The sequence below is a fragment of the Siniperca chuatsi genome, linkage group LG7 (genome assembly GCF_020085105.1).
Source record: "Siniperca chuatsi isolate FFG_IHB_CAS linkage group LG7, ASM2008510v1, whole genome shotgun sequence".
NCBI lineage: Eukaryota > Metazoa > Chordata > Actinopteri > Centrarchiformes > Sinipercidae > Siniperca > Siniperca chuatsi.
The window spans coordinates 28,418,206-28,445,784 of record NC_058048.1 but is presented as its reverse complement, the minus strand read 5'-3'; the positions used below and the strand labels follow the sequence as shown (position 1 = coordinate 28,445,784).

The 27,579-nt window shown below is 40.1% G+C and overlaps 2 protein-coding genes across 5 annotated transcripts; both read left to right on the top strand.

Moving 5' to 3' along the window:
* zgc:154093 (uncharacterized protein LOC777623 homolog) lies at positions 1–12,090 on the top strand. Of its 4 annotated transcripts, XM_044202858.1 has the most exons (3): positions 15–192; positions 8,666–8,837; positions 9,454–12,090. In XM_044202858.1, the coding sequence occupies exon 3, from the start codon at positions 10,010–10,012 to the stop codon at positions 10,937–10,939; it is 930 nt and encodes a 309-aa protein (XP_044058793.1). In that variant the 5' UTR covers positions 15–192; positions 8,666–8,837; positions 9,454–10,009; the 3' UTR covers positions 10,940–12,090. The 4 variants fall into 4 exon arrangements, with proteins under 4 accessions (XP_044058789.1, XP_044058793.1, XP_044058791.1 ...); XM_044202854.1 differs by lacking the exon at positions 8,666–8,837 and having other exon boundaries at positions 1–192; XM_044202856.1 differs by lacking the exon at positions 8,666–8,837 and having other exon boundaries at positions 15–188.
* Positions 12,091–13,199: 1,109 nt separating this feature from the next.
* On the top strand, positions 13,200–27,453 carry ercc2 (excision repair cross-complementation group 2). The gene is made up of 24 exons (XM_044203894.1): positions 13,200–13,500; positions 13,907–14,006; positions 14,649–14,726; positions 14,846–14,908; positions 15,116–15,229; positions 15,428–15,544; positions 17,620–17,736; positions 17,924–18,047; positions 18,252–18,348; positions 19,315–19,448; positions 19,580–19,748; positions 20,091–20,209; positions 20,498–20,567; positions 21,100–21,169; positions 21,885–21,986; positions 22,233–22,296; positions 22,492–22,613; positions 22,892–22,984; positions 23,298–23,370; positions 23,610–23,680; positions 24,666–24,809; positions 25,010–25,153; positions 26,152–26,246; positions 27,243–27,453. The coding sequence occupies exons 1-23, from the start codon at positions 13,496–13,498 to the stop codon at positions 26,242–26,244; spliced, it is 2,283 nt and encodes a 760-aa protein (XP_044059829.1). The 5' UTR covers positions 13,200–13,495; the 3' UTR covers positions 26,245–26,246; positions 27,243–27,453.
* Positions 27,454–27,579: the final 126 nt, after the last annotated feature.

Sequence of the window (27,579 nt, the reverse complement as noted above, 5' to 3'; positions counted from 1 at the left end):
AGGTGGTTTGACTTCTCTGCTGCGAAGCTGCTCCTTTACTTTCTCCGTCCAGAGCGCTCCAGAGACACTTAATACCCCGCCAGTAAGAGGGTTACCTGCCCTGAAGCCGAGGACTGTGTCTGTGGATCGTAAGACTAAACCACAGTGATTTTATTTGCATAAAAAGTGACGGAGCGACGTTTCTTTCTGTAGGTAAATATCACCGATAAATCAGTTTATTTGGGGATTATTTTGTGGTACTCTTTTCATGGAGTTAAGTGTTGTCGGTCGGTGGCCGCTGCCTAACGTTACCTGTTGAATATACCTGCTGTTTTCTATTGTGTGAATAACAAAAAGAGGAAAAACTGACTAGTGTAACATTTTATTTGTCAACATAATAGCCTCGGTTACACTGCGTGTGACACTCCCTTTGGTTTCGACTTGCGCAACGTGCGCAGTTTGTTATGTAGATTAGTGGAGAGAAAAACCTACATGTTTCATCCCCGGAGTAAACTTCAAGCTCTACGCTTTTTTAAATCAAATAGTATCAACTGTTGTAGCCCAAAGTAACGTGAACGTGATGTTTTTTCAGCCTATAAGTGTTTCTGGTAACACGAGTGACTTACAGCCTATATGAGAAGGTATATTTGTTTCCCCCATCACCACTGTCACACCGCACAGTAACAGTTTAGGCTGTAATGGACCAGATCACCCAATCCAGGTTATGGTGATCTCATTTCTAAGCAGATTAAGTGTTACAGAAGCAGCCAGATTTGGTTCCCGTGGGAAATTCGCCACAAAGGGGGAGGACAAATCAGATATGGGGAAATATTACACAATGTTAAAACCAGTGTATCCAGTGACTCAGAGTGGCAATGCTGCTACCTGTAGTGCTCCAGGAATAAACCCTTCACTGTTGCCACAGACGGGAGGTCTCAGCACTCGGCAGGGAGCCAGAGTCCTGCTGCTATCTGGCACAGTGTAAGTGCTCCAGCTGCGCACCTGAACCCCGGGCATTTAGATGTTACTGTATGTTAGAACAGCTAAATGTAGCAGTAACAACTGAGTTTTATTCATTCTTAAAAACAGAAAACACGGAATCAGAGGGTCAATGCTGAGCGTTTCACCCCCGCCAATCAGATTCATCTATATTAGCCTGATTGGAAATAGCTGCGCTGTATCTGTGACAGTGTGTGTGTGGATTAGACTAGAAAGAGAGAGATTTGTCCCCACTAGTACCCAATCAGTCAACCGGCGAGAGCCTTCAGGAGGACAGGGATGATCTCAGAGGCTGCAGTTACATAACATCACACAGGGAGAGGGAGTTAACTGGAGTCCTGCTTTATTCTTAAACTCGCTATATTTCCTCTCTTCTCTTTGCTTGGACTCAGTCGCTGGTCAGTTTTTGTTTTGTTTTTGATTAGTTTGGTAGGAGACGAGTCAACACCCTGTGAGAGATGAATCACAATGAGGGGTTTTATATGGATATGAACTTATTCATAGTTTTACTGATAGTTAACAGTGTCGAGTCTGAGCTAATATGGGCCAACAAGAAAGAAACTGAATACACACATCACGGCACTCAACAGGAAAACGAGTCCTCCTTAACTCACAGACACGAGGTATAATATAGTGAAACCTCACTGTGGAAAACAACTATAGCCTATCAACTAGATGCCAGACTAAATCAGCTTTACTCTTATGGTTAAAAACAAACGGATTAGCAAACAAGCAAATGGCTTTTTGTCAAAAATCGCCTGCTGTGCGCAATTACGCACGACGCAAGAGAGCGCGGAGGATAGGGACGGTGAAAGGAGCGGTGCCGTCGTGCGCTCAGGCGTGCTGGTTTGTACGTGTTTGTCCCAGAGGAAGACGGCGGCTCGCTGATTCTCTGTCCCGCGGTGGAAGGAGTCAGGAAGCAAATGGAGCCTGGGTACAGAAACAGATGTCAGACCAGCCTCGTCTGTGGCGGATTGCATCACCGACAGCGTCACAAATTCCAGCTTTCAGGAAAGGTGATGCACGAAGGAGAGAAACACCTATTTTCTCCCTTATTGCTCTCAGTAGTTAAGATGTCGTCACCGGAAGGAGCAGTAATTTGGATTTATTGGAAAGTGAGGATGTTTTGTTTGGTCCTCACTTCTTCAAAGGGCAGTTTGACGATTCAGACTTAGGTTTGGGGGTTGAGGCCAGTTAGTTTTAGGTTAATGTTGGGGCTACAGTGTGTGTGTGTGTGTGTGTGTGTGTGTGTGTGTGCAAGAGAGGTTGACAGACAGATTAGACCTGGGAACCTTAACGGCTGAACTGTAGGACAAACAAACATGAAACTCATGCTTCACTGATGCTGGAAAGCTTCCAGTAGGGCGATATATGTACACATAAGGTGTGTGTGTGTGTGTGTGTGTGTGTGTGTGTGTTTCATGTTCTTATATCCCGGAGGGGACTTTAACCTGAATGCACACTAACCCATGAGGACTCGTGTCACTGTGAGGACAAAAACTGAGGTCCCCACAGGTAGAGACTGCTTTTTGAGGGTTAAGACTTGGCTTTAGGGTTCAGGTTACAATTGGGTTATTGTTAGGGTAAGGGTAAGGGTTAAGGTTAGGCATTTAGTTGTGATGGTTAAGGTTAGTGTAAGGGGCTAGAGAAAGCATTATGTCAATGACTGTCCCCACAGGGATAGTGAAACAAACGTTTGTGTGTTATCTGATTAAATGTATCTTTAAAACTAAATAATGCGATTGTAGTTACTTCTTATGGCGTATGTGACTACCTAAGTTTGAATATTTAATGTCTTAAATTTTGAGTTACTGTTTATTAAAAATGTGCTAGTGCCACTAAAGTAGCATTTCTGGATTTCAAAATTTGGTTTTGATTGACGTATTTTCTTCTTAATTAATCTAGAAAAGTGAATTTGTGGGCACGTAAGTAGACCAAAAGTAATCAAAAAGTACTGTGATTAGATTAATAACTTCTGGAAACTGATTGTGTAACTAATTACAATCTAGTTTGTATTCAGTGACTAACTTTCAACCTGAGCACGAGTGTGAGTGTGTGTGAGTTGATTGAATTTCCTCACAAATAATATTAAAGAACAGCCTCATTCACATACAGCTGAGAACTCAAAGTTTGTGTCTCTGTAGCTCCATTTCAGACTTCTGCCAAACAATACAAATTATTGTGTTCATATTTTCACAGATCCAAAAAGATTGTAGGTCATAAAGTGGAATATTTACTGCATTATTGCTTATATTCAACTCACCTACCTTTCTGAGTGAAAATCGGAGATAAACATGGTGTAAAATAGTGCCGTTGTTTGGCTGTGGGATGACATGCGCTGTATAGAGGCCAAGTTAGCATCAGTAGTTAAACTGAAAGAATGAATGAATAAAGTTTTGACTATTGTGTCATGACCATCTTCATATAAGTCAGATCCAGAGTGCTGCGTCCAAAAATGTCCAAAAATTAAAAACAAACAACTCCAAAAATGTTGATAATCTAATCTTCAGACCTTAATCGTCTACAACAAAATTCATAAATCACTAGCAGAAATATTTATCTAATACTGAAGAAATCAGAATAAATACAAATTAAATTGTGCATTTTCCCTCATTTTCAAGTTACAAGATGTGTTGAAGACATCAGAATTAAACAATCAATTAAACAATTGTTTTCAGTCAATCGATTAATCATTTTGCTCACTGTGACCTCTTCGAATGTCTCGTTTTGTCAGCAGTCCAAAGATATTCAGTGTACAGTGATACAAAACAAAGAAAGCAGAAAATCTGAGACACTTGAGAAGCTGATACTGGAGAATATTCTGAATTTTTTCAATATATTTGCTTGTAAAATTACTGTAATTATTAATGCACTATCAAAATAGTTGACGATTATTTTTTCTGTTGATCAACCAATCGATTAATCCACTAATTGTTTCAGCTCCAGTTTACAGTAGAAAAGAAAATTGGACTTCATCACTCCTGAATAATTTTGAATCTGTGCAGCTAAAGATCTTGGGCTTCTAGATAAACGAGATGAAACATGTGATTCAGGGCCAGACCTTTGTTTAATGCTGTATGCACGCGTCCTTTAGTAGTTTCATAGTAGAAGAGTGATGATTTGTCGTCCTACAGACTTCAACAGACAAATTTATGACTTCATTTTCCTTATTTGGATGAACTATTCCTTTAAAGTAACAGCTGAAGATCGGCTCACCCACATCCCATCGTCGCTCTGAATCAAAGTATCACAGTATTTCATCAATGGGAAATATGTCTAAATACAACAGAAACGGTCACTTGCTCCACCTTTCTGAACCTGGTGTTATTTTTTGTGTGTATTTGCATTGTTGTGGTCATACTTTTGTCACATTTCACAGTCTGGTTGTTTTCGTGGGCTTTAATGGAGCTAACAGTGCACGTCCTCCCTTCATTAGACCTGACAGTTTGTTAACACAGTTGGTTCATTTGTTCCACTTCCTTGCTTGGATTCGTGCTGCATAAATCTAGTTATTGTATTTCTAAAATGAGAGCTGACAAGTTAATGTCTCATTCTTCATGACTCTCAGGGGCTTCAGTTAGACTGCGCTGTTTAAGATCTCATCTCTAATATATCTGTGGTTCAGATGTTCCTACAGTCAGATGGAGAGACTCTGTTTTCTTTCTCATCTGTGGTTGATAGATGTCTTTGGATTGTGGTGTTGGAGGAGAGAGAGAAGCGAGTGGAAGGACGCACCAGTATGAATAAAGATTTTCACATTAAAAGAGTTAGAGCAAGGACAAATCTAAGGAAAATGAAGTCATAAATCTGCCCCAAACCCAATCACCTCTAATCTGAACCAAAACCTAAACATTTCTTACTTTTTACCTAAACATAACCATGTCAAGGCTAACACCCGAACATAAGTATTTTAATCTTTACTTCACATCTAATATATGCTGCATTGTTATAGATTAACTACCCATCAGTATATAAATCAGTTAAAGTGAAGTTCACCTCGGCCATCTGTGTTTTTCCACTTTTCTACATGAATAAGAACAAGATAAACAGCCATGCTAGCGGTGCTTTGAGCTGAATGCTAACATCAGCATGCTAACATACTCACAGTGACAATGCTGACATGCTGACGCTAAGCAGGTATAATGCGGACAATAGTTTAGCGTGTTAGCAAGCTAACATTTGGTAATTACTAAACACAGAGCACAGGCTGATGGAATGTCAGTAATTTTGCATAAACCAAATAAAGATGAAATAAAATGTTGACTGTCGAAGTTATTACAGTTCATCCTCTGGGGACCATGATTATCTGTACTAAAGTTCATCCAATAGTTGTCAAGATTGTTAATAAAAAAAACAAAAATGTCCACCTCATGGTGGCACTCGAGGGAAAGTCAGTGGATCCCCAAAGTCAGATACATCCTCTGGGAACCATGAACGTCTGTACAAAATTTCACCTTTCAATAGTTGTTGATATATTTCAGTCTGGACCAAAGTAGTGGGCCGACAAACTGACATCGCCATCTCTAGAGCCATGTTGCTATCACGGCTAAGTCCTCAAATTAAAAGTACCTTACTAATATCTGTCTTTGTCAAGTGTTTTGGGTGGATTTATCAGAAACCGTCTGAGCTGCATGTTGTTGATATCATCGGAGTTGAGATTACAACAGACAGTAAATGTCTCTGGCATGCCTCACTCCCTCCTCTGGAGCCACTTCTACCAAACATATTACTCAGAACTTTACGTCTCTGCCATATACAATCATTTGTTTACATTTAACAGTTGTTTCAATAGTATTTAGATGAATAGATCTCAATGTAAGCAGGTCCTAACCACTCGCTGAAATATAGGAATTGAAATACTGCTGAAACAACGTTATTTGTAACATCTAAGAAACTTTTCAACCAAATTTAACCCAGTTTTAAACTAGAAATATGTCCTAGATGGGAGACATTAATTACCAATATTGTTGCTCATCTAGAAATTAAAACTATGAAGTCAGTGTGGTTAAAAGCATCTAAAGTACCTAAAATGTTAATGTAAACTTTATAGTCATCACTTCTGTATTTGTCTTCCTTTTGCGCTCAGTTTTTGGTGAATGACAACCCCATCGTCTATTATAAACACTGCAAACACAACTAATAACAACATTAAACTTATGACTTAACTTATGATTCCTGCCATGAAAAACACGATTATTCCAGTCATGAGTTTTCTGGTCTTTTTATGTAACAGGATTGTTTTTGTCCATGCAAGTTAGACTAACACACAATTAGTTCTACTGGGCTGAAGTTATATTATTTCGGCCTGTTTTTGTCTTTACTGTTTGAAGAAGGGAAACACTGATAGCTGGTGGTGAAAGCGAGTCCCCCGGGGCGGCTAACATCATTCAGGGACTAAACGTGAAAATTGACTCCACCAAAACTGAAATATTTCCCCTGACAGTTTGTGTTGCGGATTTCCAAAGAATTCCCTGTGAAATACAATGACATCAACTGCAGCTGATGAGAGTTTGTCCCAGAACATGATCACAGGAGGATTCTGGTTTTCAGAGGAATAAAAGACTCCATTCTCATGTTTTAACTAGCCTTAAGGCAAGGCATGTTTATTTGTATAGCACATTTCAACAAGAAGGCGATTAAAAGTGCTTTACCTAAAACATAAAAGCCATAAAGACAAAATGTAGAAGCAACATAAGGCAATATAAAAAGATATTTAAATACAATTAAAAAGAGTTAAATAGAACATAAAAATAAGATAAAACATGAGAGTAAAAGTGCAGTGTAACAAATTAATCAAAAGCCTTAAATTTGATTTAATAAAAGCCAGCGGCAAACAGGAAAGTCTTCAGCTTGAACCGAGAGTTGCAGCAGACCTGCAGTTTTCTGGGAGTTTGTTCCAGATATGTGGAGCATAAGCAATAACTCTTGTACTTAAACCCCAAACATATAGTAATTAAATCTGAGAAATACTCACGTTTATCTCTGTGAAGATCACCCATGCATAGTAACCTAAATGTGAATCCAGAACAGTCACAGGACCGTTTGAGATGTGACGACGCGATGGAGACAAATATTTTGTTGCTGTCAGTTGAAAACTCTTCTTTTTGGTGATTTTAAAATAGAAATTATTTAAATTGCTAAATAAAAAAGTGAGCTTTGAAATCCTGAATAAAAAACAGTCATAAACTAAACTCAGCTAAACATTTTGGAGATTTGAGACATAAGATTAAACACAAGACAATTACGATGCTGTTGTATGTTTTATAGTTGTTCTGTTTTATGCAAAGTTGAAGATGTCCTTTACTCCCACAGAAATCAAAACCCCTGAAAAATAGTTGTCAGTCTCAAAGTGAGGCTCTATAATTATTAAAAAGGTGACTTTTTTTTAGAGAAAACATCCTCCCAGAGACACACAGGACGAAAAGTTTTCAGGATCCACGCCGTCATTCACACGTCTGTCCTCACATTCCTCAGCACATCTCCTCAGTAAACACTAAGAAGGCCTGTGAACCCAAAGTCAGCCGCTCACAAGATAAACATCAAGTCACAGTGATGTTTTATGCTCTGCTCAAAGCTGTTTCTCTTATTTGTGAACAGCAGTGAGCATACACGAGGACACTTTGATCAACATAGCATTCAGACATAATCGAGTCACAAGATCTGAAAGTTATATAAGAATCAAAAACTGTATTCACAATTAAATAACTGTTTATAGTCCAGTTCGCTTTATATAAATGTTATACTACCTCAGACTACTCCTCCCTGTTGAAAAATCAGAATCAGAAATACTTTATTGATCCCCGAGGGGAAACTCTTTCGTTACAGCAGCTCACTGTCACGTCAGTGCACACAGGAACAGAAGTACTAAGCAAATCAAAATATTATACAGCTAAGATAAATTAAGAACAAAGTGGATATAAGTATAAAAGCTAAAATAAGTGAAAGTACCAAAGTGGATTTAGAGGTTGATAAGTATGTACGGTATAATAATACAATGTAATATTGTAAGTAATAAGTAATAGTGCAATAATGAGTACTGTCAAGTTAAGTGTAGCTTATTAAGATGATTATGAGATGGTGGATATTGCACAGCAGTAACAGAAGTATGAATAAATATCAATAAATAGGGAATTTTAAACTGAAAACAGAATATATTGCACAGGAGTATTAAACAGAGAATATTGCACAATTGTTTCAAGTATTGCAGTGATGTTAATGATCCAATGTCCAGTTTAGTGACTTTAGAGGGAGGAGTTAAAGAGTCTGATGGCCACAGGCAGGAATGACTTCCTGTGGCGCTCTGTGGTGCATTGTGGGGGGATGAGTCTTCCGCTGAAGGTGCTCCTTTGTTTGACCAGCACGTCATGGAGCGGGTGGGAGACACTGTCCAAGATGGCGTGTAGTTTGGCCAGCATCCTCCTCTCTGACACCACCGCCAGAGAGTCCAGCTCCACCCCCACAATGTCACTGGCCTTACGGATCAGTTTGTTGAGTCTGTTAGCGTCCGCTACCTTCAGCCTGCTGCCCCAGCATGCAACAGCACACAGGACAGCACTGGCCACCACAGACTCATAAAACATCTTCAGCATTGTCCGGCAGATGTTGAAGGACCTCAGCCTCCTCAGAAAATAGAGGCGGCTCTGGCCCTTCCTGCCCAGTCCAGTTTATTGTCCATGTGTACTCCCAGGTACTTGTAGTCCTCTACAATGTCCACACTGACCCCCTGGATGGAAACTGGGGTCACTGGTGCCTTGGCCCTTCGTAGGTCTACAACCAGCTCCTTAGACTTTGTCGCATTGAGCTGCAGATGGTTCTGCTCACACCATGAGCCAAAGTTCCCCACCGCAGCCCTGTACTCAGTAAGTGAGTGATTGTACTTGACTAAACCTCTGAACACAAAACAGTGCACGTCTTTATGTTTGAAGGGTTAAATACCAAAGGAACATTTATGATGGTGACGGGATCAGAAGATCACTGAGCTCTCAGGCGTGACCTGACTGTCATCCCATAATTCACAGTGTTTGTGTCAGGAAAGAGACTTGAAGATTCTTCACTGATAACAGGCGAGGACGCAGAGTTTTGAGGCCAAAAGCTTTTAAAACCAACCAGTAATTTGTGTTTCCACTAACCAAGCTGAGGGGTCTTTGGGAATGCGTGACCAATTTTCTTCACTGATTCATTGACTGAGTCACTGTAAGAGCAGCCTCGACATCCACAAGACCTCCAATCACACATTTTCACATTATTTGGGGCAGGCAGACCTCTCTTAGCAAACACTCAGGATTCTTGGAGTGTTTTCCATCATATGTCCTCGGGCTCGCTGAAAAGAAGGTTGTAAATCTCCTGCCGCCTTCATTCCTCTCTCCCCCAGTTCCTGCCTCCTCCCTTCCCCTTCACCCAATCTATCTCCCCTTGCCTTTTCTCCCTCTCTTTTCATCTCTTTCTGACTCCCTTTTCTCTCGTTTCTCCTCACAGATCTCCAGCGTTTTGATGTCACATTCCTGAAGTTTCTGAAGACCGACCCTACAGAGATCGTATTCGTCATCCCTTCATCCCTTTTCTCTGAGCAGGGATAAAGACGAGAGTGTGTGTTTTTTGAAGAAAAGAGGACCCAGTGTTTGCTTGGATATGGCTTTTCTGTGTATGAGAGAGAGACAGAGGGAGCTGAGCTGAGGTCAAGGCCTTCCTCCTCTCCCCCCGGAGTCACATGTCAGCGTGAGGCACAACCCCCGGGTTGCTATCGCTACACTGACCGACCTAAATACTTGTATACTCACTTGGAGAAGCAACACAGACTGGATCACTCAGCTGGGAGTGGAAAGAGCCAGCTTCTTATCAAGTGAGTTTGCTTTGTGAGCTGTTGACACTGAATTTACATACAGCTCCATTTCTCCTGCTGGTTTTAATCACCCTGAGACCCAAACCCATAGAGGTCCTGTCCGACCCGGTGAGTGGGGCTGAGGAGCGTTACCTTTCTGTCAGATAAAGAGAAGAGTGTTCTCTGAAGAGACGTCGACCTGTCAGAAGCAAAATGCCGGCAAAGACACCAATGTACTTAAAAACTACAACTCCCAAGAAGGGAAAGAGGCTGAAGCTCCGTGACGTCCTCTCAGGTGATATGATCAGCCCCCCGCTGGGCGACGTACGTCACAGCGCCCATGTGGGGCCCGAAGGGGAGGACGACATGTTTGGAGACGTGGGTTTCCTCCAGGGTAAGATGAGCATGCTGCCGTCCCTGAGTCGGACGCAGAACGGTCACTCACGCTCGCACAGCGTGGAGAGACGCCTGGATGACGGCTTCCCCGCGAAACAAGACTCACACAACTACGCCTACAACGGTTACCATTATCAGAACCCCTCCACCGGCCTGCTGAAGACCACCATCTCCATGCCTGTGTTCATCGCCCACGAACAGGCTCCACCCAAACCCCCACGCCTCCACCTGGACGACCCCTCCCCTCCTTCTCTGTCCTCCCAGCAAAACCACTTCCTGCACCATCAGCCGCCTACAGAGACAAGCCACCAACAGGCCAACGGCTACAGTCAAGCAGACAACCACAGCTCTCTGTCGCTCTTTGAGAACGGTGTGGTGGGACGTCTGGCATCGGAGCCCTGCCGTGACATCTCCCTCTCCCCCTCCATCCGCAGGCTCGTCCCCTCCTCTGGCTCCTTCTCAGAGGTCTCATCTGAGGACTCCATGTCGGAGACCTGCGGGCCCCTGGATGTTCGCCGGGGCCTCAGCCTGGACTCCGATGCTGGCCTGAGCAACGAGGATCTGAGGAGTGAACGCAGTGAGTCGCCCTGCGCTACCTTGCATCCGGCCGGTCTCACAGCCTCATCCGGTGTGCCGCGGTCAGACTCTATGGCCGGGTTAGACCTGGATCTGGGTCCATCCATCCTGGAGGATGTCCTGAGTATCATGGACCGCTACAAGACTGAGGACAACCGCTGTGAGCTGTGAAGAATAGAAAGATGAATGTGATGTACAGATATTTTTTATACATGGTTTAATAAATCCTTAAAAACTTTGTAAAGATACTAAAGGAGGACAAGAAGGAAACGGAGGGTGGAGAAAATGTCTTTTTCAAGAAGACAGCTGAGTTTAAAGGTCACTGAAAGATTTAAGAAAGGTGAGAGGCACGTGGACGTTGTTGTTAAGTGCCCGGGATGTTGCTGCCCGACATGACAACAGCCAAGGCAACAGGCTGGTCCTTAGGAGCCTTTATCAGAGTGGAACCTCAGACTCATAAACATTTAAACTGTACGATAACAAAGAGAAGAACTGCAGTCACCTTGTTATCACAAACTTTAGCGAAAACATTCCTCTTTTCTTTGGGCAAAATACCAGCCACTGCCCACATGTATTGTCTCTTAATCTGACTTGTGCTGAGTGTTTTCTGCTCGTTAATGGTTAACAGATTACCAGCCGAGTCGGATATAAATGTGTGTTGACTGACTGAGAAAATGGGAGAAAACAGCAGCTGTGAACAAGAGCCAGGAGCAGCAGGACTTACTCATAACCACAGCTACTAACAAATACTGCAGCAGAGTTCAAATTACACACGCTCAGTCATACTAAGCTGAACTGCAAACATAAATAGTTTCATGCTGAAGGCCATATTCTGTCCCAATTTATTCTGGCTGCCAGAAATGTCAGTTTCAGCACTAAAATGTTTCAGAAGGCTGAATATTAACATCTTCACTCGTTTACTGTGATGATTCAACACCAAATGTGAAGAACTTCTGATTTTACTGCCCTGTAAGAGATGAAGATGTAAGCTAAAATGGTCTCTACCTACCCTGAGGTGTTGCTTTAGAGAACAACAGCTCCGACGTTTCAGTGGCACGTCTGATCAGAGGGAAACTGAGGAAGCTTAATCTTGTAGTTTAACTAATAAAATGCTTTAAACGTGCTGCTTTGTAGATCATTTTCAAATATTGGTCTTTTTGAAACACTCTTCTTCCACGTTGTGGCTCACTGTCAGCCTACCTAACATTCACTGTCTGCATTATCACAGTAGCCTATTATTCAAATGTCATTTATGCTGTATATATAAATATATATATATCACTGTAAATGTAAGAATAAAAAGTTCCTATAAAGAAAATAAAGAGGCTTCATGGACTGGAATTCTTCACACACAAACACAAAAACACAAACATAGACAGCTGCATTTTAAAAACAAAGATATTAATAAGCTCATACATATTTCTTAAGTCTCTACACACACACACACACACAAGCGCAGACGTAATAATCGATAATTAATTTAAAATAAAAACCAATATTTAGTTTCTGTATTTTGAAAACAGTCACTCCCTTTATAATGTATTTGTTAAAGAGTCTCATCGGTTGTGTTAATTAGGTTGGTAAATTATTTTGGAAGGGGTCATGGGTACTTTTATTTTGAAAAATTATATGCAGAGTCCCAGAAAGCAAGCAGTATTTCTATGCTGGAGTGCTACTGTCAGTAAGTTTGTGATAATGTGATTAAATACAAATTTGTTTGAGGCTATGCACCATGCAAGCATAATTTTAACTTTAATATTAATTATTATTAAATAATTAGATTTTAATAACACTTAATTACCTTTGGCGATCACCTTTCGAATTTCGGTCTGGCTGCGCCATCAGATTCTTGTGTATTTGTCGCCATCCTGTGGTCACACGGTGAAACTGCAACACATTAAATTTGTATAATATGCGTCAAGGCAGACATGATAGCATACTACCACTTCCGGTGAATCCTTTCAAAATACAGTGACAAAACTAAAGCAATTAGAAAAGAAGTGACAGAAATGGTCATGAAATGATCGTGTCAGTCGTACAATCATATATCAGACGTGACGTGCAAAGCGAGGGTCACGCGATCGACGAGGTTAGTCCAGATAGCACTAGCGCTTACCATCTTCTTAACAGTATAAGTTAACACTAACACGTTAGCAAGGCACCGGATCCCCGACTTGCGCGTCGTAGCGTTGAGAGAATAATCAATATGTAAGATTGTTTCTGGTCGCGTCCATGCCGTCACTTTACTTTGAAAGTGTTCACTGGAAGTATTAGAAGTGACGCTGTTTTTACTAATTTAATTTGTCGCAGTTCCACACTGTGGCCACTGGAGGGCAGTGATTCTAAAACACTGCGCGTAACTGTCAACTCCACTTGAAAGCAAAGGTGTAAATATACGCGCTGCGCTGTGACTCCGGGATTAGGAATATTATGCTCGAAGAAGACGATCTGGTGTCAAATGATAAGAAGGCAATTATTCAGTTCCTTCCATAGACTGTATAAAAAGTATATATATCTTCAACCTATGGACAGCGCTAATGCGCCTTGGAGCGTTTAAACTACCAAAAATAAACGAAGAAGAAGAAGCAGCAGCAGCAGCTTCCGCTCCGAGCGTTGCATCGCTGCATAGTTTGGTGTTTGTACTGACACGAAAGTTATCAATGACTATTTCAAAACAGCGAAAGTGACTGACAAAGAAGAGGAGCGGCTGCTTCACGTTTTACAAAAATGAAGTGAGTGTTTCTACTGAAACAGAACAGAAAAAAACTATCTATGCAGACGTTATGGTAATTGTTAGTGCTAGCTTGATTGCACTAAGTTCAACAATACCTAGCTGACATAATTTAGCTAAGGTAACATTAAACCTGGCACTGACAGCTGCAGTTTATTCAGGTTATCCTCTAAAAGTCTATTGTCAGTCTGTGTGTTCGTGTAATCAGCTGTGAGTTGTAGAACCAGCGTCCACATTAGCTTGATACACATGTCTAGTTCAATAAGTCCAGTTTGTAGCCTATGTAGCTGCTATACGAAGCTAGCATCGTTGCTGTGCTTTTAGACATACTGATGCAAAAAGGCAGACTGTCTCTCTTTTCTGAATCTGCTGCATGTGTGGAGTCAGTCAGTATTGTTTTATTCCAGGCTCAACATCGAGGGTCTGTTGGTGTATTTTCCATATGACTACATTTATCCTGAGCAGTACTCCTACATGCTGGAGCTGAAGAGGACACTGGATGCTAAGGTGGGTGGTGTTTGTGTTTCTTAGTTTATTCTGCAGGATGCATATACAATAAACTCAGTGGGATTCAAAACAGTGTTGTATCTGGGTAGCTCTGCTGCTGGGACGGCGAGTGTATTATAAACACGCAACAAAACACAATAAGAAATTGTCAAACTGAAGAATGATAGCATGTAATGTCAATACAAATACTGTCTTAATACATACTGTAGTTACAGTTTCTCTATCAGAGGGAAGTAGTGATGTTGTGTCTGTGATTATTGATTGTAGTTCAAGGATATGTTCACATTTTTTCTCTTGTCTGGCTTAAAACAGTGAATGAGTTGTTGGTAGCTGTAATAATTCCTGGTCTCTATACTGGACTTGAAGAGATCCCTTTCTTACTTTATAAATCAAGTGGGTATCTTCCAAATGTTGTACTGTGTTACTGCTCTGGGGAAACAAAGATGAGGGGATTTTGTACTAAAAAGATGGAGACACAGTTTACCCTGTTTGTCTCTTAGCAAGTGATTAAACATGAGTCAAAGTTGGAGTTTAAATTAACATCAGTTTTTGTTTTCTGCTGCATCAATAGGAAGAGCGCTACACAGTGTTAACTTCATGTGTGTGCATGCTTTGTTGTCATCCCATGCTGTTTATGTTCAGGGTCATGGAGTCCTGGAGATGCCATCAGGAACAGGAAAGACCATCTCTCTGCTGTCTCTCATTGTTGCCTACCAAAGGGTGAGTTTAGCTGTGTGTTCATGTGACTTCTTGTGCTTTCAGGTTGGACTGGAGTTATGGTCCACTGTGGCTTCCCACCAGCCAATACCTCAATATGTTAATATCGTTCTCTCTCTCAGGCCTTTCCTTTGGAGGTGACCAAGCTAATATACTGCTCCAGAACAGTTCCAGAGATCGAGAAGGTGAGTCAAGGTCAAATAAAATCACACTCAGCACAAACTGATGAAAAGTGTAATTCATAGGGTATAGAGGTTTAATCCCAGCAGCAACAAGTGCTCCTGTCTAACTATCCCTACTGCTCAGAAATGTTTGAATTTAAAACAGTATTAAGATGATGCTTTAAAAATCGTCAGAACTTGTATCGTATATTTGATCTGCTGTCTGATTAGGTCGTGGAGGAGCTGAGGAAGTTGATGGAGTTTTATTGCAAGCAAACTGGGGAGAGCAACAACTTCCTGGCTCTGGCCCTTTCCTCCAGAAAAAACCTCTGCATCCACCCGGAGGTACGAACAGCTGCTCTCCAGGACAAAGCACGAACACACTAACGTACACATTTAAAGCTGACCGAGTGATAAAGCAGCCATTACGTTGTCTTCTAGATACACAACCGGACTTTCTGTTTCTTTGTGTCTGCTATATGTCTAAAAGATTAAATAAATGCTTGTCGGCCTCGACTGTAACCGGGATCTGCTTCTATCCAGGTGAGCTCTCTGCGTTTCGGTAAGGAGGTTGATGGGAAGTGCCACAGTCTGACAGCATCATACATTCGTGCACAACGCCACAGCAACCCCGACCTGCCTGTGTGTCGCTTCTATGAGGTAACGAGTCACCTGAATTCATCCAGTTCAGACCAGCTGATATTTTTCAACGGAAGGGGAAGTAGACGCAGCAGGTTGAGGGAAAGTTTGTGCGCTAAAAGACCTCATCGCAAAATAGCAACAACAATGTGAGTGTTATTATGAGCGTTCAAATTAAAATTTTACTATGACACTTGAAGACATTTTACAGTCATGCACCTGTACTGTAGCCTAGTCATAGTATCATAAACACCTGAACAATGAAAGAAATTTAATACACCTCTATGACAAATACTACCTTTTTAGTGTTATTATAATGAACATTTATTGTTGACCTGGTGTCAGAGCGGATTCAACTTTGTTTAAGGATATAGTTTGTGAAGTTGTGTTGTAGTATGAGATTGCATTAGAAAGACACTGAACGTTGTAAACTTCATGAAGGTAGTTTCTGTTGAAGGGCTGAAACTACCAATATTTTATTGATCTTCAGATTTTTGTCTGATTCTGATTTTAGCAATAAAATGTCAGAAAATTGTGAGAAATGGCTTTTACACTAGCTTGTTTTGTCAAACTGACAGTCCAAAACCCAAAGATAATCCATGTCTAAACATATAAAACAGAAATAAGCAAAAAAAAAAAATTACATTTGAGAAGCAGTGTCAACAAATTTTGGCATTTTTGCTTGAAAAGTGACTCAAATGATTCATTGATTAACCAAATAGGTGCATTTTCTGTCAATCAACTAATCGATGGATTGATTGATTACAACTTGATGACTCAACTTCCTTCCACTTTTTGAACATCTGTATCACCTGATCTGTGAATTAGTGGAATATTACTACTGAACTATGATGTTCGCTGAACTGATTTTCATGCAAGCATGTGATTTGACAAGAACTGACCATCCACTTAGTGTCAGTGTGTGTGTGTGAGAGAGAGAGCATCATTTACAACAGATAGCTCACTGCAGCAGTCTGTAGCACCATGAAAACTGAAGTCTATGCATCAGCAACATCTGTGACAATATGTGTTTGAAGGTGGAACTGTGCACATTTTTATTAAGATGAAACCAGCCTTCTGACACTGAGAAAAATAACATTAAAAAGATCCTTTATAATACAGCCTGCGATTTACAGTGTAATTTCACTGTATGAATCAGGTACCAATAAAATTCTTATCGGAAGAAACCAAGACTATGGGGAACAAGTATTAGGAATAAGTATTTTTGTAAATACTGTGCGTCTACATGGTACAGTACTGGGAAACAAAACTGAAGTGTGGGGAAAATGGCATTAACAACACTGAGTTTCTGCAGAACCTATAAAGTAATTATGGTGCAACGAATTTCACAGTTACGATATGCAACTAAAACTGCAGGGGTACAGAAAGGTAACAAAAGGGGCTTTTGGAAAATCTCTTAAAACTTGTATGTTATTGAAAAACATAGAAAATACATGAGTTACGTTCCCAAAATGACCACCAATGCTGGGGTACAGCAATGCAGCTTTGGGGTAGGAATAATGAGGAGAGGTCTTTGGATTGACTACAGTACAATAAAAACAAATGCTTTTGCTCGCGGCAGTTATGTATTATTTTACAGGTTCTACAGAATATCAGTGTTGATAACATTATCACCAAACTTCAGTTGTATTTCCCAGCACTGTGCCCCTTAGGTACCCAGTATTTACAAAAATAAAGTCCCATTTGTTAGTCCCTTGTTCCCCGTAGTCTTAATATCTTTAACTGTACCTACATTTAAGGACCTGTAGGGACCGGTAAATATTGTATTAGAACCTGATTCATACAACAAAATGACACTGTAAATCGCTATATTGTGAAATTTTTTGATTTAAATCTTTTATCTGGCTTTTTAGAGTAAAACCTCCCATCAGGTGCAGAGTCTGCTACACTTTCACAAGCATGACTCATGCATTTCTTGTAACATGTTGGATACAATTCACGCCAAATAGTCCCTTTAGTCCATCCAGAGTTAATGTGATTTAGCCTGCTTTGCTGTAAGCTTCAGTGTATGTGCACAGATCTGTCTGCTGCTCTTGTTTCCTCGAACCTCCTCTCGTTCTGGTTTGTGTCTGTAGGAGTTTGATGCAGTCGGCCGACAAGTGCCTCTTCCTGCTGGCATATACAACCTTGACGACCTGAAGGACTTTGGCAGGAGGAAAGGCTGGTGTCCTTACTATCTGGCACGCTACTCAGTACGTTGCACAACAAATATGTTGGAACCCAGCGGTTTACAATAAAGTATATAAATGTTTCTCATTAAGAGGATTCTAATCTGATTTGACTAATCTGAAAATAATCTAACAAAACCACTACTCTTTACAGAATAATCTTTCTCTTAGCTTGTCTTGTTTTCTCTCTCCTGTCGTTATTTCCTCTCAGATCCTGCACGCTAACATTGTGGTGTACAGCTACCACTACCTGCTGGACCCCAAGATAGCTGACCTGGTGTCCAAAGAGCTGGCCAAGAAGTCTGTAGTGGTCTTTGATGAGGCTCATAATATAGGTGAGGAGATGAACTGTCACAGTAAGATTTAGTGCGATCAAATACATTTATTACATAACAATCACAGAAATTTTGTAATTCTGATTCTGAACATGACTTAATGCAAAGATGACTCCTGGAAAGAGCTTTAATGTTTCTTGTCTTATCTTTTGTCTTTTCACCCCACACCTCATCTTTCTCCTGTTTCTTTCCCTTGCTCCTCAGACAACGTGTGCATCGACTCCATGAGTGTGAACATCACCAGACGAACACTTGACCGCTGCCAGAACAATGTGGACACACTTCAGAACACCATACACAAGTAAGAGCCCGGCAGAGGTCAGCAGCAAGTGTACTGAAACGTTGAACTCATTACTTGCATCTTGTCCTCGCGTCTTAGTTCCTCCCACTGAACACGTGAGGAGAGATGAAACAAATTTAGAGAAATAAAGACGTCTTTTCCTCTCAACCGTCGTCTGCAGTGACGTCTGTTTCTGATCAGCTGTCAGTCACCTTTAACAGCTCTGTAGTCTTTTGCTGGCTTGGAGTTTGTATTTGCACATATATGTACAGCCAAAATAACAAAAAAAAAATGTTTATGTCCTCCCACATGACACAAAAAATGTGAAATTAGTCACTGTATGTTCCCTCTTAACACCTGCATTAAAAACTGTATTCTGGACATTACTCATTAGTCCAGCCAGTTTGTAAAATGGATTTTACAGCTCAGACACTGAATGATCATGAGCCATTACTACTGGCAGCAACATTTTAATTTTTAATTTGTTTATTATGTGTGTCTGCATTTATTGATATTCTTTTTGTAAATTAATTATTTAATAGGCTAATCCAGGCTATGATGAGAATGTGTCATAATTTGTAGACATATTTGTGGCCCAAAAGTTATTTTTTAGGCAAAGTGGAGATTGTGTAAATATGTATCACATCAAAATCAAGTTTCTACCAGACGCATGGTTGTTTTTTAGTATCACACGTGACTGAATGAAAATGATACCAATAATTAAAATGTCTCTCCTCCTCTTCCTGACTATAATACCATACGTTTTAAAAGAGAAATGACGGGTCATAAAAAGGAAAATTATTCTGATGAATGATGAAAGTTATTTTGTTTGCTTTGTTGATCAGACCGACAGGTAACACAAATCCACTGTTTTTTATTTCAACCTTATCCTCAGTAAGTGAGGAATGATTTAATAATGTACTTGACACATGGAGTGCATAAACTTCCTGTTGTCCTCTCTGCCCCGCCTCTCCTGCTGTCTGATAGGATAAAGGAGACAGACGCTGCTAAACTGAAGGAGGAGTACAGGCGATTGGTCGAGGGGCTGAAGGAAGCCAATGTTGCCAGGGAAACGGACATCTACCTCTCAAATCCTGTGTTACCAGATGAAATTCTTAAAGGTACGGACATCAGCACCAAATTAATTTGGTTTTGGTTTTATTCCTCTAGAGTGTAGAATGATAGTTCAGACAAAAACACAAAATTGGGTCTCCAAAAAGTTGACATTTTCTTTCTGCTCCCTGTCGCTCAGAGGCAGTGCCTGGTACTATTCGCACAGCAGAGCACTTTGTTGGTTTCTTGAGACGTTTCCTGGAGTATCTGAAGTCCCGTCTGAGGGTCCAACATGTCGTACAGGAGAGCGCTCCGCAGTTCCTCAAAGACATCTTCGACAAAGTCTGCATCGACCGCAAGCCTCTCAGGTCAGTGTCGGCTTCAGCACCGCATTAAAACTGATATCCCTTTTAATAACCTAATTTCTGCTTAAAGTCTCCAGACAAACCACTTAAGACACAGACTTGGCCTCAAGTAATCGTGTACTCACTCAGTGTCTCTCTCTTGTTCCTTCAGTTCCTTAGCAGTATCACTTCCTCATTCATTCTCTCACTTTGCATCTTTATTATCTTCCTTACACAATCACTCACCTCTTTAATGCGCTCTCAGTTGCTCACTCTCTTACTAGCTCTTGTCCTTCTTTACTTGATTACTCAATAGCTTCCATTTTCTCTCCCTAATCTTTCAGCCATCCCTCTGTGTGTCTCCAGGTTTTGTGCAGAGCGGTTACAGTCGTTACTACGAACTCTCGAGATTGCTGACATCGCAGACTTCTCAGCTGTTACTCTCATCTCCAACTTTGCTACCCTGGTCAGCACCTACAGCCAAGGTACTGAAACACTTTTGCACATCTTTAAGTGCTGAAACCAGACACTGTTAACGAATGTATTACTTCGGCAGACACTGTAGTTGCAGTAAGTTGTGCGGCAGAAGTCAGATTTTGTTTCTGAAACCTCCCAAATGTTATGTTGATGTTTTCTCTAGTCACTGCTTCTGTGGTATAAAAAGAATGGGAAAGTGCCCTAGGTTTTTCATAGTGCAGTCTGCTTTTGTTGTTTGGTTGTATTTTTTTTTTTTAAATTGACAAATTAAGCATATTTTCTCTCTCTGTCTGAAGGTTTTACCATAATCATTGAGCCCTTTGAAGACAGAACTCCAACAATCGCCAACCCTGTGCTGCATTTCAGGTGGGGTAGAATTGACAACTAAAGTTTTTAAAATTGGGGAAACAGTATTGATTAATGTATCTGTAGTGTTGTCTTCATGGTTAATGCAACCAAATCCACTCATTTTGAAAATTAGTAGATTTTGCTTAATGTTTGCAGAGGTCACCTGTGATTCTATTATACAAAACACCTGAACATTAATCAAACTTTATCTGAAATACCATCAGCGTTTTAAATGTAACAAAGCTGTTTTAACCACTGAGGACTGTGCTGTGAGCAGCCGACCAATGTTGCAAGATATTTCAGCTACAAAAACTGAGAAGCCTCAATATTGAAGCCCAAAAAAATCAAAGCAGTTATTTTTACACTATTTTACACAATGAAAATCTTCATTAGATGTTTCTGTTGGATATAAGCTCTAATTAGTTGATTACATGTTACAGTAAATCAAACATGTGAGATGATGCAAGACTAAGTCTGTGTGATATAAACTGTGAAATCAAGTTAACGTGACTGTTCTGATCGTTGGTTTTTGTCTTTGTTCCTCTCTCAGCTGTATGGACCCGTCTATAGCCATCAAACCTGTTTTTCAAAGGTTTCAGTCCGTTGTCATCACCTCGGGGGTAAGTTTAGTTTCCACTCTCTCTTTCTTCTCTGCTCAGTTTACAGTCTGTCCTTTTTTAATTCACAAGATTTTAGCCTTATGGCTTTCGGCGGAAAAAAGAACGTGGTGTCTATTTGCAACCCCTATGTCTCAGGCTGTGTATGCAGAGCGGAGAACAGTTAAAGCAAAGAATAGTTTTCTCTTTTTTTTTGTTTAATGGTTTCAATATTGTTTAATTTGAACAGGTAACACAGTTAAAATACCTGCTCCATTTCTTCTTCCTTCATTCCTCCTCAAACGAAGTGATTATTCTGTACACCTCTTACTGGAGACTTTCCATATCATCTTGCTTCTTAAAATATAATCCTGCAGTTTCATTCATGTAATGTTTGACTGAATTTCCCTGCTGCCTTTTTGTTCATTTGTTTACATTTATTGAATTGTACTTTGATGAATTGCTTGTCATAATCTTGTGTACGTTTAAAATGCTCAACAGGTATCACAGTAAGTAACAAAGTATTGCTGTTTTTATTCACACCGGTGGCCTGAATATTAAATTATTCCTTCTTTCATTCTGGAAGCTCCACAAGTCAATATTGTGATGAAGTTATTTGTTTTTTCTTTTTCACATGCATTGATGACGTCTGTGTTCCCCAAACAAATGACTGTTGATGTGCACGGATAAAGGAATGCCTGCTCAGTTTGACTCTTGTCCTTCTGTTTGACCTCTTTAGACTCTCTCTCCGCTGGACATCTATCCCCGAATCCTCGACTTCCGCCCCGTTACCATAGCATCCTTCACCATGACGCTGGCAAGGACTTGCCTCTGTCCTCTGGTGTGTAAATACACTCAGACACACACATTCAAGAAAACATGCACTGTGGTGGCTCTGGTGGATTGCAAGAGAAACTATGGAACTGGTCAAGGACTGAAATTGACAAATTGTGTCACAGAAACACCACATCCATGACCACATGCAAACCCTTAATCACATCATTTCCACACTTAAAACTGTATTACTGAATTGTTGGAGCCTATCCAAGTTTTTTGTCTCTTTCTTCCTCTATTTTGTCTTCCATAGATTGTTGGCAGGGGAAACGATCAGGTGGCCCTGAGCTCAAAGTTTGAGACCAGAGAAGACTTTGGTTAGTAGAAATGCGGCCGTCATTATTTATTAGTGCACGATGTCCCAATGGCAGCATCACATGATGATGTCACCATAAAAATAAAAATAAATTTTGTTTCTTTTTCAGAACATAATATCTTAAAACAGTTCTAAAAACAAAACATATTATTCTTTGTTCAAATATATTAGCATTACTTTCTCTTTTTGTTTCCAGCTGTGATTCGTAACTACGGCAACCTACTTCTAGAGATGTCTGCGATCGTTCCTGATGGCATTGTGGCGTTTTTCACCAGCTACGTCTACATGGAGAACATAGTAGCGTCTTGGTATGAACAGGTCAGTGTGTGGACAGACACAGCACGCACACATTCCTTTCTTTTAAACATGGATCCTAATTTTTCTTCTCACTTTTAATGATAATACTACTAATGATAAGTAATAATTATTTTAAAGTATTTGCAACATTCAAACAGAATAGCAATTGTGTCAGCAGTCATTTGGTGTAAGTTGTTTTATTCTTAAAGCAGAATAGAGCATTTTATCATTTGTATATAAAAAGAAGCACAGTTGTCTAATGTTTCCCAATGTGTGCTTTTGTACACGTTTGTTTGCAGGGTATCCTGGAGAATATCCAGAGAAACAAGCTGATCTTCATTGAGACTCCAGATGCTGCAGAGACGAGCATGGCCCTGGAGAAATACCAGGAGGTCAGAGGGACACCTGTCATCTCCTTTATACATATCATTATTATTATTATTATTATTATTATTATTATTATTATTACATAAGTCACAAATATGTGTAGTGGGGGGAAAAACACCTGCCACGGTGCTAAACGAAGATCAAGTAGGTAAAAAACAGATTACACAATGTCTGTGATTGTTCCATTTAGCATTAGCAGTGCTGTAAAGAAATAAACGCAAACTTGTGGTAATATTTTATCATCCTGTCCTCCTACTGGGTCCCAGACCTTTGGCCTCTAATCTCTCTCTCTCTCTCTCTCTCTCTCTGTCTCTTCAGGCATGTGAGAACGGCAGAGGAGCCATCCTCCTGTCTGTGGCCAGGGGAAAGGTGTCTGAAGGAATAGATTTCGGTAAATGATCAGGATGCTGCAGCTTACTGAGATGACTTAGGAGAGGGGGAAATGTGGATCCAGTAGAACAAAATCAAAAAGGAAAGAAAGCAAACAGTAAAAGCAATGCAACAGATTTCTTTATGGTTATATACAATATAAAGATTCAGCAAACATTTCACCTGAAGGTGTGTGTGGGTATGTTGGGGTCAGTTTTTCAACATAATAATTATGAATCTTGTTCTGTTTTTTTTGTTAAGTGCACCATTTTGGCCGAGCAGTCATCATGTTTGGGGTGCCTTATGTTTACACGCAGAGCCGCATCCTGAAGGTCAGAACTATCACTGTGTCTATGACTGTGTCCGAAATCACTCACACTAAATCCAGTTTACCCTCTGCCATTTTATTTGAGTGTCGGAATTGTGTGTGAAATTTCCACTATATGTAGTATCCCCACAATGGAACGAAAAAATTAGTGTTTATGGCGTGTACACTACTTTCTGCTAACAATCCCAAGATGCAATGTGTCACATTTTAGATGAGAAAATGACCAATTTGCTGCTCACTACAGAATAAACTATTGAGTGAGTATCTGTTCGGACGCAGCCCACCTCTTCGCTTCACTCAACCACAGGACAGTCAGTCTGAAACATAGTCAAGGCAATTAATTTTTAGAGCACATTTAAAAACAAATGTTGACCAAAATACACCAAACATACTGGCAACATACATTCAGTTGTCAGTTTATTAGGTACACGTACCTAAAACCAGGTGTACCACCCCATTTATACCGATGAGGGTACCTCTCAGTATAACAAAATACAGTTCAACAGCACCACAAACTGCAGCCTCCAGAATGACCATTAAGTTGAATCAACACCTCTCTAAAACAGTTTCGACAAAAACTAAACATAATAGCCTTCAGTAAGGGAGGATTTGGATTTGGTGTACCTAATAATAAACTGGTAACTGAGTGTCTATTTCATCATTTTCAGGTCCTGTAAAGTTTTTGTGAAAAGACCAAAAAGCTTGGAAACATGAATAAGTGATACAAAAGTTACAAAATATGTAATATGGTTGATTGTAATGCTGATTTCTGTACTTTTTGATATCAGGAACAACCTTTTGTTCAAGATTTGTCTCTCTTAGCAGACCCTAAACAAAATATTCATTGTTTTTTAAAAAAAAAAGCACAGATGTCTTCGTATGTTCATTTATAAATCTCATGTCCTTTTTTCGTCCTTTCCACAGTTTTGCTGTCATCACTCTGTTCATAGCTTCACAATATTTTTTCCTCACTGACTCACATGTTTCAGGCTCGTCTGGAGTACCTTCGGGATCAGTTTCAGATCAGAGAGAATGACTTTCTGACGTTTGACGCCATGCGTCACGCGGCACAGTGTGTGGGCAGAGCTATCAGAGGCAAGACCGACTACGGACTCATGATTTTTGCTGACAAGGTGTGTGATGTTTCTACCCAGTCTAAATTGTTTTTGTCCTTTGATCCTACCACAGTACAGCATGCCTATAAACATGACACAATTTGTTAGCGTCAGTCTGCTTCACTGCTGTTAGCATTAAAGTAGCCCCACTGGAGCAGTTGGTGGGTTATTGCATTGAGTGAAGATCAATCAGTATGTGAGGACTCTCCTGTCCACAGCGTTATGCCCGAGCAGACAAACGTGGGAAGCTTCCTCGCTGGATTCAGGAGCACATCAGTGACGGCAGTCTGAACCTCACCGTGGACGAGGCCATCCAGCTCTCCAAGCACTTCCTGCGGCAGATGGCTCAGCCTTTCAGACAGGTACGACTCACACCTGTTGAGCACCACACAGGTGTAAAATCTGTGCTTCAAATTTCTTTTTTTTCCTCTGACTGAAATTACATTTAAGCCTCCGTTAACTACCCAGGCAGCAAAGTGTGTTCACTCAACAGTCGCCAGTAGCAAAAAAAGACCAAGACAAAAATATTGCTTGCAAAAGTAACAGAGCAAGTTTAAACTCTGAAACTTTAGTCTCTTTTGTGCGAAAGGCCAGGGGGACGTGGGAAAAGATGTTTGAATTTAGTTAATCACAGTTAACTTATTTCATGATCTTATAGGATATAACAGGTATGTTTTTATTGAAATCACAAAATGATACGTTCACAAGAAAAAGTTTCTTTTTTGTAATGTCAACGTAATATAATAATTCCAGCATATTTAGCTGTATAAACAATTTTTCTTGTGATTACAGCATAAATATTTCACGATCATCCGAAATAAAAAGTCCAGATAGGACATGCGTGTACTGTAATCATTTCTCATAATCATGAAAATAATTATTACCTCACCTGCAATCTGCTTTTTTGTCTTAAATGAACAATTACAGCATTTACTGTACAGGACGTTTTCATGAAAGGGGTAAATTAATTACTTTGGCTGGTAAAAATCATTCTTAGGTTTTTGTGGATGTGCAGGTAAGTCAGAATAAACAGAAGAGTGAAAAACTTTGATTTGAAAAACAGTAATTTTATATCTACTTTAACTTGTAGCCACTTGAGTTCTCACTTGTTTCCTCGAGCAAATAAAAAGCCCGTTTTTAGCATGTAGCAGCTTCCCTTCTCCTATTTTAAATTTAAGTTACTTAGAGCTGCATAGTGAACAGGATGATTAACCAGAGGTCCTCAGACCCTCAGCAGTCTCAGCGGACCCAAGTGTCATTTAGCAAGACACTGAAAATAGTTGATCAGTCTGTGATCAACATACTTCTTGTTTCCCTGATTTTTACTTGTCTCTAATAATCCCTCTATGCCTCCCTCCAGGAGGACCAGCTGGGTCTGTCTCTGTTGACTCTCGAGCAGCTGGAGTCGGAGGAGATGCTGCAGAAAATCTCTCAGATCGCTCATCAGACCTGAAGGTGACATACACTGCGTAATGTCATCACTACTGTGTGATGATTAGAATTAACAGATGCGACTTAAGAGTTAATTTTAACCGATTTTGGAGTGCTAGATGTACTGGGTTTACCACATCAGGACAGTTTGGATATACTTCAGAAAGTTTGTTGGTTATCAACAAAATAAAACTAAATTCCCTCTAAGAAGCTCTTTCTCTACATGGTAAACTCCACCTATCTGGTAAACAAACCATGAAAAGTATTTAAATCTCATGCTGGCCCAGGTCTGTTGGGTACAGTAATGATTTCTGACTGGATTACTGCCAGTCTGTGTATAGTGGTTAGAAGGTCTGAAAGGTCAGTATTTCAGGTCACACACTGAGTCTACAGACTATTAGCACCACAGCTCTCAGACACTCATCATAGTGCTGTGTTTGTCCACTCTTTGTCCCATCAGATTTAGGTTGTCCTACCAGTCAAATCTATACACCTACCAGATAGTGACAGGATTTTTGTTTCCCTTCCCAAAATCATTACCGCTCTGAAGTCAGCATGTCATTCAGTACAATGTGCCACCTTTTATAACTGGTTTGCATGTTGTACCTACAACGAAATAAAACTAAAGGCAGTGATAGAAATAAGTTCAAATCACTTTTATTTAGTTATGTAATTAGTTTATGCAAATGAGTGCTTCGGAAAACTCAACTGCTCACTGAAATACTGTGAACTGTTACTTGGTAACCACGCAGCATTACATGTGGGAGAAGGATTTTGCTGTTTTATGGAGATGGGCCTAATATTTTGTATACTCAGTGTATGTATTCAGTATTACAGATCACTCACAGAGAGGATATAACAGAAATATCAACAGTACTGAACGTTTACTCTGACATTAAACTCCTAAAATAGATGTGCTATTTTATAGCACATTTATTCCTTTTCAAACCGAAAATGATGAACACATGTGCTGCTGTTTTTAAAAAGAATTGTTTTGATAAATAACATGTTTCGTTTCAGACAAGACAAGCAGATGTGTTGAAAATAAATTATAAACCGTCATCAGTGGGTCAACATGTTGGATTAACGTCAGTCCATGTAGCGTCTGTCATACAGGCAAGACTACTGTTAGTTTCCTTTGCTACTGCAACTGTACATAGTCACATTTTATACTGAACATAAACATTTGTGTATCTGTTTTTCAACCAGAATGATAAATGTTTGTATTTAACAGCTGTTTTGTGTTTTTCTTCTTGTGGAAAGTGTTTTAATCTATAATATTTTTAAAAGAGGCCTTTCCATCCTGACAAAAACCTAAACTTAATACTTAAAAAAAAAAAGTACACTACATTAGCTA

Excerpts from the sequence above, each read along its gene's own strand:
- zgc:154093 (XM_044202854.1), top strand. The coding sequence starts at position 10,010 with ATGCCGGCAAAGACACCAATGTACTTAAAAACTACAACTCCCAAGAAG.
- ercc2 (XM_044203894.1), top strand. Across the intron at positions 14,007-14,648 it reads AGAGGACACTGGATGCTAAG|GGTCATGGAGTCCTGGAGAT; the intron begins GTGGGTGGTGTT and ends GTTTATGTTCAG. Across the intron at positions 19,749-20,090 it reads ATCGACCGCAAGCCTCTCAG|GTTTTGTGCAGAGCGGTTAC; the intron begins GTCAGTGTCGGC and ends GTGTGTCTCCAG.